This window comes from Triticum urartu, chromosome 4 (genome assembly GCF_003073215.2).
Source record: "Triticum urartu cultivar G1812 chromosome 4, Tu2.1, whole genome shotgun sequence".
In the NCBI taxonomy this organism is placed as follows: domain Eukaryota; kingdom Viridiplantae; phylum Streptophyta; class Magnoliopsida; order Poales; family Poaceae; genus Triticum; species Triticum urartu.
In genome coordinates, this window is record NC_053025.1 from 288,196,140 (window position 1) to 288,210,029 (window position 13,890).

The following is a 13,890-nucleotide window of genomic DNA, read 5'->3' on the forward strand; positions in this document are numbered from 1 at the left end:
CAACTACTTTTTGATGATTAATGCACTTGGAGAAGGGCTAGAGATGCGCTTATACAAATTAAATTGACATGTGATCAAAAGGGTTGATATATCATCCGATGGTCAAAAAAACTGAGACACATGTCGACTAGGCAAAAATACCACCAATCCCAACTCCAATGCGCGACGCTAAACAGACGTCCATTTCGTCCGATTTTCATCCGTTTGGGGGTGGCAATGGGGTCGTGTCCGCCCAGATTTCGGGATGTGGCGGCCGTGCGCCCAATGTGTGGCTGCATTTCAACCGCATCGCATTAGTTCAACCAGCATACTAAAATGAAGCATATTAAATGGTTCAAATGAAACATAGCAAATTGTTATACGCCAGAAATAGTCTTACAACCCAATCAAAAGAAAACAATATCAAATAGTCTTACAACCCAATTGAAATTTGTTTGCATGAAAAAATTTAAACTTATAGGTCCACTGGTTGCCAATGTGAGTCTACATGTGCTCGGCCAACTCATCCTGAAGCTGGACATGAGTACGCCAATCCCGTAATTCACGATGAAAATGGACAAACTGTTCGAAGGTTGCAGGAGGTGGCTGCTCAGGCTCAACATCTTCACCCTGGAAATCAAACCCTTGGCCGTAGATGCTTTCATCACGCTCTTCCTCCATGATCATGTTGTGCATGATCACACATGCAGTCATCACCTCCCAAAGCTTCTGCATGCTCCATGTCAATGTAGGGTTTTGAATGATACCCCATCGAGACTGAAGCACACCAAAAGCACGCTCCACATCCTTCCTAGCACTCTCTTGCATTTGGGCAAACCTCTGTCTCTTCTCTCCTTGCGGATTGAGTATGGTCTTCACAAGAGTGGACCACTATGGATAGATACCATCAGCAAGGTAATATCCCTTGTTGTACTAGTGGCCATTACCCTCAAATTTGACCTCCGGACGGTGACCTTTTTGCAAGCCTTGCAAACACTAGAGAATGATGTAGAACACTGATATCATTGTGAGAACCAACCATGCCGAAGAAAGAATGCCATATCCACAGATCGTGTGAAGTCACCGCTTCAAGTATGACAGTAGCACCTTTCGCATGCCCCTTGTACTGCCCCTGCCAAGCAAATGGACAGTTCTTCCACTTCCAGTGCATATAATCATTACTAACAAGCATGACCGGAAAGCCCCTCTCGGCATTGATCGCCAACAACCTCTCTGTATCAGTGTCAGTTGGCTCTCTGAGGGACTCAGGGCCGAACACCGCCACCACGGCCTTTCAGAAACTATACATTGAGGGGAGACACGTGGACTCACTCATACGGACATACTCATCCACAAGATCACCAGGAATTCCATATGCAAGCATGTGGATAGCCGCAGTGCATTTCTGATAAGAAGAGAAGCCAAGCTTACCAAGGGCATCCTCTTTGCACTCAAAGTATGGATCATATGCTACCACTCCCTCCCGAATACGATTGAATACATGTCTCGCCATATGGAGCGACGACGAAATTCGTGTGGTTTGAAGAGTGTGTTATTCTCAAAGTAATCGACATAGACAAGGGTGTGGCCTCTCTCCCTATTGCGGTTCAAGGTCGGAACATGGCCGGGGATTGATCCCCTGTATTGAGGCCGCTTCCTAGTAATGTGGTCGTGGACAACCAATGCAGCCGCCACAAACTCTTCATCATTCGAGGACGAATCATCCGATGAACAATGAAGTTGTGAAAGAATAACTAATCCCCTCTATCCATGATACCTTGTGAGTAACGGGTCGAATACCTTGCGGTCGTGGTGGAGAGGCGGTCGGAAAGAGCAAGTCGATGAAGCGAAGCAAGGTTGGTGTTGATGGGGTGGGCGCGCTGCGGCAATGCAATGCCTACCGGAAGTTGTTGGGGTCGACGACCGGTGACGGTACCCGTAGCTTCTCTCCCATCGGCAACAAGGAACCACGAACGCCGGGAAAAACTACCGAAACGCGGGCGTGGGGCGGCTATGACATGGCGTGGTTGTGGGGCGGACGGCCTTGTTGGAAGGCAGCACGGCTGGGAACGGGGGTGGCAGTGGTGATGGTGGAGGGCGAAGGGAAGAGGGAAAAGAAGGGGAAGAGAAAAGTGGTTGTGTCCCTGACGGATGGGCCATGGAGGACTGGGCGTGCCGCGCCCGTCCGCACGTATCCGTTCGGCCACAAACGCAGTCCAACTTTAGGCCGGAATGGGTTGAAAGCGGACAAAAACAGACAACGGGCGTATTATTTGACAAATCTGACCCTTTGCTGAAACTAATACCACATCTGACCCCTTGGCTAACCTATGTGCAAATCTGACCCCTGAGATCGACGTCAAAGAGGATGGAGCCGAACCTGTACAGGTCGGCGTCAGTAGAATCATGCGCCGAAGCAAGGTCGGCGCCGAGCTCCTTGGAGCCGACCCCTCAGAGCATCTGACTGCAGCAATGTCTTGGCGCCGTCCTGCACAAGTTCGGTGTTATCCTCCTTGGCGCCGACCTCAGGGGCCAGATTTGCAAATAGTTTGGTCAAAGGGCCAGACATGACATTAGTTTTAACAAGGGCCAGATTTATCAAATAATACTTAGTTTGATCCCGCGCGTTGGGCGGCGTGTTCCGTCAGTTTGTCCCCAAACGGACGCCGCCGGACCCGCGCGTTGGAGTTGGCCTAAACCCTTCCTGTACAATCCACACTCCCCACATCCACCACACCTCCATCCATGGCCTTCTCCCCCGCTCTCCACCTCCACCACCCGCCTCGCCTCCATTACCTCCTCCTCTCCTCCAACCCTCTTTCGTCCTCCTTCTGCGCTCAGTACCCATGGTTCTCCGCCTGGTCCCGCCCCCGCCGCGGCCTCCGACCGCCTGCCCCTGCTCTCGACCTCCGCCCGGAGCCCTCCCCCACCTCCGACTCCGACGACGAGGACGCCGTAGGAACTAGCCGCCATTCCGGACGCTCCACCATGTCTCTCATTCTCCGCCGCCTCAAGCGCGCGGGCTATTCACCCGAGGCCCAAACCGCCCACTCCACCGTCTCTCAGCACCCGCGGCGGGGCTCCGTGGAGGACGTGTTCCGCGCGGACGATGGTGTGCTTCCCAACGCGCGCGGGGGATTCGACAATGACGCGGAGTCCTCGCTCGTGGACGCGCGGTTCCCGTGGGAGCGGCCGATGCCACCGCCCGAGGCGGCTGCGCGGGCCGCGAGGTCGCCGGCGTGGATGGCGGAGCTTACGCTCCCTGAACCCGAGCTTAGGCGCCTTCGGCACGCGGCGATGAGGATCAAGTCCAAAACCCAGGTGGGCGGCGCTGGGGTGACGCGGGAAATCGTGGCAAAAATCAAGGAGAAGTGGAGGACGGATGAGGTGGTCAGGATCAAGGTCAACGGCACACCTGCGCTCAACATGCGCCTCTTCCACGAGATACTAGAGGTGTGTATTGGATTTTTACGGAATCTCTTAGCTTGCATCAAGCTTCTTTGGTACTCCAGTAGTTTAGTTTAGTTTCGTATTGGTGGAAATGCTGGATTGCTGGTACTGTTCTTACCAATTTAATAGTTCATTCATGCTTGAGGCGGGTTGCTGCTTGTAACACTGCAAGGTGAATTAGTTTTAGGATGGGATTGTTGGTAGAATTCTTAACAATGTTGTGTGTATTTTGAACTGTGTTGGTTCGAAACTTGAGCTGTAGGTTTAGCTGCAAAATGTGACTTGGAATCTTGTATGTGTTTCACTCGGCAGTTGTCCCTAAGTAATAGGAGTACTACTTAGTTGTGCTAGCTATCCTTTAAAGGCCATTTCTAAGACAAATTAGTATCAGGATATTTAGAGTGATTATCATTATTGATTCCTGTGATGTGTTTGTTATTGATACTGTTATTCACTTATTTTACTTCTGTCCCAGAACTTTGTTAAATACTAGCCTGGTTGAGAAAAATCGGTAGGGAGAACTTATTTAATACTGAAAATGATTAAGAATGTTATTCAGAAAAGGCATAATTAGTAACTTAACGATCACAGCAGTTTTAGGGCACAATAATTGTTCTTTGCCAGAATCGTGCAGAAGCTTCCAAACTTCCTGAATCTTGAGCTTAGAGTGATATCACTTGTAGAACTAAACTGAGTTAAAAGCTAGCTATCTAGTTCATAGTCGAGTTTGGTTTATGTCCAAATCAAGACATGATATTAAATATTTTCCTTTTGGTGCAATAATATAACTCCAATAATTCATTGCACAGAAAATCAGTTATTTCACTACCAGAAGATTTACCAAATGAATGGTCAATTAGGACCTGTTAACAAGTGCAAATAGAGAAGGCAGTATATGTTTATTCAGTATGTTGATTAGTTTTCTTCGTGCCACAGTTTGCCTAAAACTTCACTTATTATCTCTACACATGGCCTACTAGTTCTGGTGAATACATTTTTAGGGTTGTAGTTCTTGCCAATGCAATAACTGTTTTCTTTTGTTTGATCCTAATTAGAGAAAAACAGGGGGATTGGTAATATGGAGGTCAGGAACTTCTGTTTCTCTGTACAGGGGAGTAGCCTATGACGTACCTGAGACCACTAAGGGAACAAATAGGACTTGGCAGGATGTTGGTATGAAGTCCTCAATAAAAGGGCCTCCTACCCCTTCCTCGCTACCTAACGGGAAAGTTAATAGCATGCAAGATAGCAATGGAGGCTTGGTATCTAATACTGAGAAAGAGGAAACAATTGAAACAGTTCCAGAAATCAAATATGAAGAAGAAATTGACAGGTTGTTGGATGAGCTTGGCCCTAGATACAGTGACTGGCCTGGATCCAATCCATTACCAGTAGATGCAGATTTGCTTCCCGCAACTGTACCTGGTTACAAACCCCCTTTCAGAGTTCTGCCATATGGAGTACGGCGGTCACTCAGCCGAAAGGACACTACAAATTTGCGGCGTCTTGGTCGGGGACTGCCTCCTCACTTTGCTCTCGGTACCTTTGTTGTTTTAGTTAGCTTCTAATTTTTCTTCCTCTAGTTCTACTATCATTTGGTGATGTTTCCCCTTTCTGATGAATGTTAGGGCGAAGCAGACAACTCCAAGGATTAGCAGCTGCTATGGTGAAGTTATGGGAGAGAAGTTCCATTGCAAAAATTGCTTTGAAGAGAGGAGTGCAACTTATTACCAGTGAGAGGATGGCTGAAGATATCAAAGTAAATATAGACTCTCTTTCATTAAAAAAAATACATCAGTTTTTGTACTCCATACTTATGGAAAGCCTTTTGAGCTTAGTTAGAAATGTATTCATTGGTACTGGAAACACCAAAGTACATATTTTTTGTGCAAATGAAACACTGCTAGACCTTTTTTCACAGATATTATACTCATTTTGTGCACCTTGAACTTTGTAATTCATCTATCAATTTTCCTATCTGAATATGTCCTGCTATATATGTGCTGACCTAGGCTGCCATGCCATAAAATGTTCGAGAATACATAGATTTTGGAGAAGGCATTAATGAATAAGAACAATCCAGTCTGGGATCAAAGTATTACCATTTCCAGTCCAAAATAGATAGCCTAGAAAGCACACAATCAACATTTTAAAGCTTTACCACTAATATGCATGTAACTGTTTAGGTTTGTCACGTAAAAATGATACCACTCTTTACTTAAAGTTATGTAAGCTATTGCTCCAAGATTGTCATTTCCTTTTCAATCTTGTGTGATAAAGTTTCTGTTCTATGGTATTATTTCAGTTTTTGTGCATTTGCTTAAGACTGTAAATTTGGTCACGTACCAAGTAGCTCTTCAGCTCTAGATTGGTATTCATAGCAGATGCCGTTGAGAGACTCTCATTGAACCTTACAATTGATATCTGGATATTTTTTTTGAAACGCGGTCCCTTAGGGCCCGATTCATTAGAAAAGGTAGAATAGAGTTGCCCGGTTAATTTACGGAAACCCAGGCGAAAACCGTTACAGCACGCCCTCAAGAAAGGGCACCCGGCCGACCTGGCACCAACAAGACCACACACACCGCCGAGAAGAGGACACCGTCGAGGCTGCATGTGTTGTCATCGTGTAGGATCGAAAGTATGTCTAGAGGGAGGGGGGTGATTAGACTACTTGACCAAATAAAAATCTATTATTTTCCCAATTTTAGTTGTGGGCAGATTTTAGCAATTAGCACAAGTCAAGCAATCAACCTACACATGCAATTCTAAGAGTATAGCAGCGGAATGTAAAACATTGCATATGAAGGTAAAGTGAAGGATTTGGAGAAGGAAAACGCAACGGAGACACGGAGATTTTTGGCGTGGTTCCGATAGGTGGTGCTATCGTACGTCCACGTTGATGGAGATTTCAACCCACGAAAGGTAACGGTTGCACGAGTCCACGGAGGGCTCCACCCACGAAGGGTCCACGGAGAAGCAACCTTGTCTATCCCACCATGGCCATCGCCCACGAAGGACTTGCCTCACTCGGGTAGATCTTCACGAAGTAGGCGATCTCCTTGCCCTTACAAACTTCTTGGTTCAACTCCACACCACATCGGAGGCTCTCAAGTGACACCTAACCAATCTAGGAGACACCACTCTTCAAAAGGTAATAGATGGTGTGTAGATGATGAACTCCTTGCTCTTGTACTTCAAATGATAGTCTCCCCAACACTTAACTCTCTCTCACAGATTTGGCTATGGTGGAAAAGGGATTTGAGTGGAAAGCAACTTGGGGAAGACTAGAAATCAAGGTTCAAAAGGTTGGAATGGAATCTCTTGATCTCAACACATGAGTAGGTGGTTCTCTCTTAGAAAATGGATGGTGGAAGTGTAGGTACGTTCTGATGGCTCTCTCACAAGTGGAGAAGGGGGTGGAGGGGTATATATAGCCTCCGCACAAAATTCAACCGTTACACACTTTTGACTCATCTCGGTGGCACCGATTAGGAAACTCGGTGGCACTGATCTGTTCAAAAATATGAAGGTTAGGAATCTCGGTGGGACCGACTGTAACAACTCGGTGGGACCGATGTGCTAGGGCTTAGGGCAAACATCATCTCGGTGGCGCCGATTGCATCAACTCGGTGAGACCGAAGTGAAGCAATAAGTAATAGAGAATCTGTCAAGCCAACTCGGTGAGACCGATTGCATAAACTTGATGGGACCGAAGCGAATGCAATAGATCACAGAGCGCTGGCAAGGCCATCTCCGTGGGACCGAGATCCGTATCGGTGTGACCGAATCGTTAGGGTTTTTGGCAATGGCTATGTCAAATGAACTCGGTGACTCTGGGTAGAAAGAATCGGTGGGGCTGAGTTTGGAATTAGGGTTTGGACATATTTGGATGGAGAAGGTGGCTGAGGGTTTTGGAGCAATATCACTAAGCACTTGAGCAAGTAGACCATTAAGCAACACCTCATCCCCTTTTAATAGTATAGGCTTTCCTATGGACTCAATGTGATCTTGGATCACTTAAATAGAAATGAATAGTTTTGAGCTTTTGCCAATCTTTGTCCTTATCATTTTGAGGGGTCCACATCTCTAGTCCATGCCATGCCAATCATTGAACATCCTGAAATATTTATCTTGAATGAATACTAGTTCAATGAGCTATATGTTGTTATGAATTACCAAAACCACCCGGGGATTCGTTGCACTTTCACATCATCATCACCTCTCCCCAAGCAGGCGACTCCGACTTTGCCGTAGATGACCCGTCAAGACCCCTTAGAACGAACGACACATGACGACCTCGCCAGCCAAAGCCAAACAATCGACCGAAGACGTTGAGGATCGGCAACTCTGATTTTGCTTATGCGCTTCACAGGAGAAAGTTGCATGCCTCGCACTGACCTAACCCAGCGCATCCTCCGGAGAGCACCATCCGCTCAAACCACCCTCATGGAGTCATCGTTGTTGCACGGGCCCCGCCGCACGCAGCTCTGACTTCTCTGTCATAGTGAGAAACAAGCATAGGCACACTTGTTGCCGAACCGAACCGTCGACATCAGAAGGACAAGCGGCAACCCTCGTCGTCGCCACACAAGTCGCAACGCCAACCACTCGCATCACCGGTTGGGCACCTGCCAACCGTGATGCCGTGCACGTCCAGCCCAAGGGAAGCACGGGGTAGGATCACCGGTCTTCAAAGCGACGCCCCAAAGGGGGAAACGCCGCTGAGACGACGTCGTTGCTCGACAGATGGGTCTAGGCTTTCGCCTGAAGGACAAGATCCGAGGATGAAGTGGGTCGAAGAACTCCACGGCGGTGCCTTCAAGAAGGGGAACGACGCCCGTAGACGCCGCCACCGACGGCCGGCCAAAGTCAGGCAAAGCTTGCACTCGGAGTAGACCTGACGAACACCCTCATGCAGCCGACTAAAGCCGGCCTACACCTCCGCTGGCCCACACACCCTTGCACAGCAACCGTGCCGTCTCCACACAGGGACCACCACTCGGCGCATCCGCCTCACTGCCGCCCGCCATGCTCACCAGGATGACCGCGCAGAGGCGACACTCCAAGAAGCCTGAAGGGGTTGCCACACCACCCCACTCGCCGGGGAGGAGCAGCCGGGACCGAGCCCGAAGCTCGCCGACGAAGCTTCCGTCGCCGCCACCCACAAAAGACACCGTTTAGGAGGCCGCCAAGCCACCGGGAGCCGTCGCGCAGCCGGAAGCAGCCGCGCCGCAGGAAGCTGCCAAGACCTTTGCACATCTGGCTGGTCCAGAGAAGACCGCCGCCGCGAGCAGGACGTGAAGGCCCGATACGCCGTGTGCCCACCATGGCAACACCACAGCACGCACCGAGAACCTCCCCCGCCACCACGCATGGAGCCGCCATCCCGGAGATGGGTGCACCCAGATCCACCAGGGGCCGCAGCTCTTGCGCCGCAACGCCGCGGAGAGAGGAAACGCCCTGCCGCCACCATCTCGGGGGCATGTGCGGGCTTAGCCGGCGGCCCCTCCGGCGGCGGTGATGCGGGGGGGCAGGGGGTGCAGGCCCTGCGGCGGTGGCGCCGGGTATTAATCCAATGCTTATTGGACAGGAGGAATGGACTAGAGATAGTTTTGGTCAATAGTGTTACATGGTGGCCATTATGATCACCTTGGTAAGGTGAGCTGGAATTAGAGGAAAGGAATAGAATAGTCTGATTGACTGCGTTCATCAAACTGAACTCATGCATCATAAAACTATAGAAGCAACATTGGCACATCATGCATATTTTACATGATGTGGCTCAAGCCTGGCTTGCTCTACATCAGTCCTGGTTTTTTGCCCCCCCCCCTACGTTTTACCTGTGTACAACTATAGCACATATACCCTGCATATTTGAACCTGCAGGGTATATTTTATCCAATACAATTGTGCAGTCTCTGTTTGATATGGGAGAGCCTTGAACTTTATCAATCTTTTCACCACTTCGTTTCTCCTGTTTGTAACTAACTAATGTTTTCCTGGTCCACTCACAGAAATTAACAGGTGGGGTAATGCTTTCAAGGAACAATGACTTTGTAGTCTTCTACAGAGGGAAAGATTTCTTGTCCACGGAACTCGAAGAGGCACTCCTAGAGAGGGAAAGTTCAATGAAGTCCCTACAAGATGAGGAGCAAGCACGGTTAAATGCAAAGCTGTCATTTACTTCTAGCACTGAGGCATTTATAGAATCCACTGTAGCTGGTACTCTTGAAGAGACCCTTGAAGCTAACTCTAAATATGGAAATGAACTGGACGTTAATCATGTGGACAAGATGACAAGAACTGTAGAAGCTGCAAAGCATGCTGATCTTGTAAGGAAGTTAGAGTGGAAGCTTGCGCTTGTAAGTGATAAGACTTTGAATAGTGAGATTGCTTTATTAGATTCTCTTGTGAACAAACCATTTTCCATATAAAAAAACATTCTTATTTGCCTTATCATAATCTCTTGTTTAATTTAGCTGGGCACATGAGTATAATTCAAACCATCTTACCACAACAATTCAATAATATTCGATAAGAACATAACCTGAAAAATTGCAGTGAACTTAATATTTCTTTTTGCAGAGTGCAGAGAACAACCTTTTAGTTGCAATCTTACATGTACCCAACCACGCTAATGTGGTTCAAATGCTTGCGTAGTTGCGTAACATGAATTACACTGAAGATGCAATTTATGATATTTGAACTTAAATAATTCACTTTATTTATATGCAGGCAGAGAAAAGGATAGCAAAAGCTAAACGAGTGCTTGGAAAAGTCGAGACTGCATTGAAGCCAACTGAAGATACCAAACCACCTGAAACAATAACCGATGAAGAGAGGTTCATGTTTCGGAAACTTGGTCTAAGGATGAAGGCATTTCTGCTCCTTGGTAAAATCTACTCCCTTTTACAAATATAAGATGTTATAACTTTTTTCTGAATCAGATGTATATAGACACGTTTTAGTGTGTATATTCACTCATTTTAGTCTGCATGTAGTCCATATTGAAATATCCAAAACATCTTATATTTGTGAACGGAGGGAGTACTTACCAGTTTACTGCCACTTATTTCCTTTGATCCTGTAGTACTGGAGTTTTTTATTTATTCCAGTATCATTCATTTACCTGTGATTTTTTTTTTTGGAAGGGGCATTGTCTTTTGCTCTAGTTGCTCATTTATTTTATTCCCATGAGATCTAGTCTCCTTAGATTGTCATTATAATTATGTTTCAACTTCATATACATTCTTTTGTTTTATGTATTGCCTTCACCACTTTCAGGTAGAAGAGGAGTTTTTGATGGCACAATCGAAAATATGCACTTGCACTGGAAATACAGGGAACTGGTGAAAATACTAGTGAAAGCAAAGTCTTTTGCAGATGTCAAGAGGACAGCACTATCACTTGAAGTTGAGAGTGGGGGCATTTTAGTTTCTGTGGACAAGGTCTCCAAAGGCTATGCCATTGTTGTGTTTCGTGGGAAGGACTATAGACGTCCTTCCATGCTGAGACCAAGGAATCTTTTGTCAAAGAGAAAGGCTTTAGCTCGATCCATTGAGCTACAGAGAATGGAGGTCCTGTTTTGTTTCTTGGATGGTTGCGGACATTTACTAAAAACTCAACCTGCATTACAAAAGTACTCCCTCTTTAAAGAAATATAAAAGCGTTTAGATCTAGTGATCTAAACACTCTTATATTTCTTTACAGAGGGAGTAGGTACTCAAAAGGAAGAAACCCATTTTGTTAGAGATTCTGTTAGAGCAACTCTGTAAAGCAAACTTTCATTCATTTCCCTAAATGATATATTCCCTCCGTTCCAAATTACTGGAAGTTCTAGCTTTGTCCTAACTCCTAAGTTCCAACTTCTTCAAGTTTGACCAAGTCTACAGAAAATATATGAACATCTACTTTATATTTTCATCCTACCACCTGCGTCTCATATACTATCATGTGGTAGTATATATACTACATCATTTTAAGAATGTTCATATACTATATCTAAGATTTTCTAAAACGAGCTATATGAAAAAATTGCATGCGAGTCCATATATTTTAGTATATTTATAAATACCTGTATATTTATACATGTAAAACAACAGTCTATATGTATACATATATGTATATTTGATGTTGTAGATATTAGCATATTTTCTATATGCTTGGTCAAACTTAAAGAAGTTTGACTTGGCACATAACTAGAACTTCAAGTAATCTGGAATGGAGGGCTAATATCATTCTTTTCTCTTGGTGGCAGGCCTTGAGTCGTCACATTGGAAAGTTAAACAGAAGGGTGAATCAGCTCAGATCCGAACTGGTACGTAGAGTATCCAACTGATTCAGTTGTGACAAAATTACCATTTTCCAGATGCATGTCATGATGACAAATGTTCTCGATTTTCAGGTCCAAGTAGAAGATGTGAAGGACCGAGGAGACAGAGGAGCTGTATGCTAAACTAGATTCTGCGTATTCAAGCGAGGATGAAGATGTAGAGGTGAGTTTATTTCATCCATCGAACTATGCGCCAATGGTTTCTTTGAAACCTGTAACCGCCCACCCTTTTCTATGTAGGACAAGGATGATGAGGCTTATCTCAGGAGCTTTGACAACCCAATTGCGAGGGCAACCGCTGATGATGAAAATGAAACCGCCATTGAGGACAGTGAGTCTAGTTATAGCAATGACGACGATTCCACTGAAGATAATGGCGACTGTGACGAAGAAGATGAAGTTAATGGTGTGGAATATTCAGACTATGACTGACGATGAAGACTTGAAGCGTAACTTGTATTCCGGTTGTCCTGACGGTGACCGACCGGCTAGAAGAAGGGGATGAATCAGACGGAAGATGTAGCGATCTACTCCCCCCCTCCCAAAATATAAGATTTTTTTTAACACTAGCATAGTGTCAAAAACGTTTTTATATTCTAGGACAGAGGGAGTAGATAACATTAGAAACTCATCACACCATACAGGGATCACCCAACCGAGCTAGCCATGTAGCTAGACAATCCTGTACAGTGAGTAAATAATGAGTATTCACTTGGTCTAGTTCATCTTTTTTTTGTGTTTTTTTTTTGCGGGAGGGTCTAGTTCATCTTGTTTTAAAGAAATATAAAAAGGAATAGAAAATAAAATGATTCAAGAAGAGTTAGAATGTCAGTTCCTCAGTTCCTTGAGCGGTACTGAATAAATGATGACTTGAATTAAGGTTTGGGCATAAAGATTCCATTGACCCGTCACAAATGAAAAGCAAAAATACCCAATATCATCTAGTGACTTTTAGTGCTACCAAATAAATGATTACTTGAATTAAGGTTTTGGGCATAAAGGTTCCATTGACCCGTCACAAATGAAAAGCAAAAATTCGCAATATCATCGAGTGACTTTTAGTGGTGGTCAACATTCTAGCTAGATTGATTCATTCTCTCGAAAGACAAGCGTGCGTGTCTAGATTGTGCTTGGAGAGAGTGTTGTCCCTCGGCATAAACTTGTGGTTGCTGACTTTCGGGATAAGCATGCCAAAGTCGGTAGAATGAAGTGGTGAAAGCTCAGGCATTCAAGGAGAGGGTCATTAAGAAGGGCCCTTGGGAGGAAGGAGGGGATGCAGACAATATATGATGATGGCTTGCATTCGTAAGGTGGCCTCAGAGGAGTTTGGAATGTCCAAGGGAAGTAGAAGCGAAGAAGATACCTGATGGTGGAATGATGATGTCCATAAGGCTTTAAGGAGAAGAAAGATTGTTTCAGACGCCTATACCTAGATAGGTGTGTAGACAATATAGAAAAGTGTAAGATGGCAAATAAAGCTGCAAGGCGAGCTGTGAGTGAAGCAAGGGTCAGGCATACGAGGACCTCTAACAGCGGTTAGACACGAAGGAAGGCGAAAAAGACATCTATAAGATAGCCAAGATCCAAGAGGGGAAGAGGAGGGATGTTGACCAAATCAAATGCATTAAGGACGGAGCAGACTAGCTCCTAGTGAAGGACGAGGAGATTAAGTATAGATGGCGGGAGTACTTCACAAGCTGTTCAATGCGAAGAATGAGGGCTCTACCATTGAACTGGACGACTTCTTTGATGATACCAGCAGGCGTTTTGTGTGACGATTCCAGGAGTCTGAGGCCCTGATTGTATCCCCACTTAGGTGTGGAGAGGCCTCGGGGACATAGTGGTAATATGGCTAACTGATACATCTCCAACGTATCTATTTTTTCTCACGCTTTTCCTCTTGTTTTGGACTCTAATATGCATGATTTGAATGAAACTAACCTCGGACTGACGCTGTTTTCAGCAGAACTACCATGGTGTTGTTTTTGTGCAGAAATAAAAGTTCTCGGAATGGAATGAAACTTTGTGATGAATTTTTATATAATATATAAGAATTTCTGGAGCCAAGACCTACCGGAGAGGGGCCCCCTGGGTGGGCACAACCCACCAGGGCGCGCCTCCCTCTC

General features: G+C 45.8%; 1 protein-coding gene across 1 annotated transcript; it reads left to right on the forward strand.

The window, feature by feature from the left end:
* Nucleotides 1–2,679: 2,679 nt before the first annotated feature.
* On the forward strand, nt 2,680–12,484 carry LOC125551502 (CRM-domain containing factor CFM3, chloroplastic/mitochondrial-like). Its single transcript, XM_048714760.1, is given in 10 exon segments — nt 2,680–3,432; nt 4,485–4,968; nt 5,058–5,188; nt 9,447–9,794; nt 10,168–10,324; nt 10,717–11,009; nt 11,690–11,749; nt 11,837–11,869; nt 11,871–11,927; nt 12,005–12,484. Coding segments are annotated over 10 exon segments (2,463 nt in total). The 5' UTR covers nt 2,680–2,724; the 3' UTR covers nt 12,197–12,484.
* Nucleotides 12,485–13,890: the final 1,406 nt, after the last annotated feature.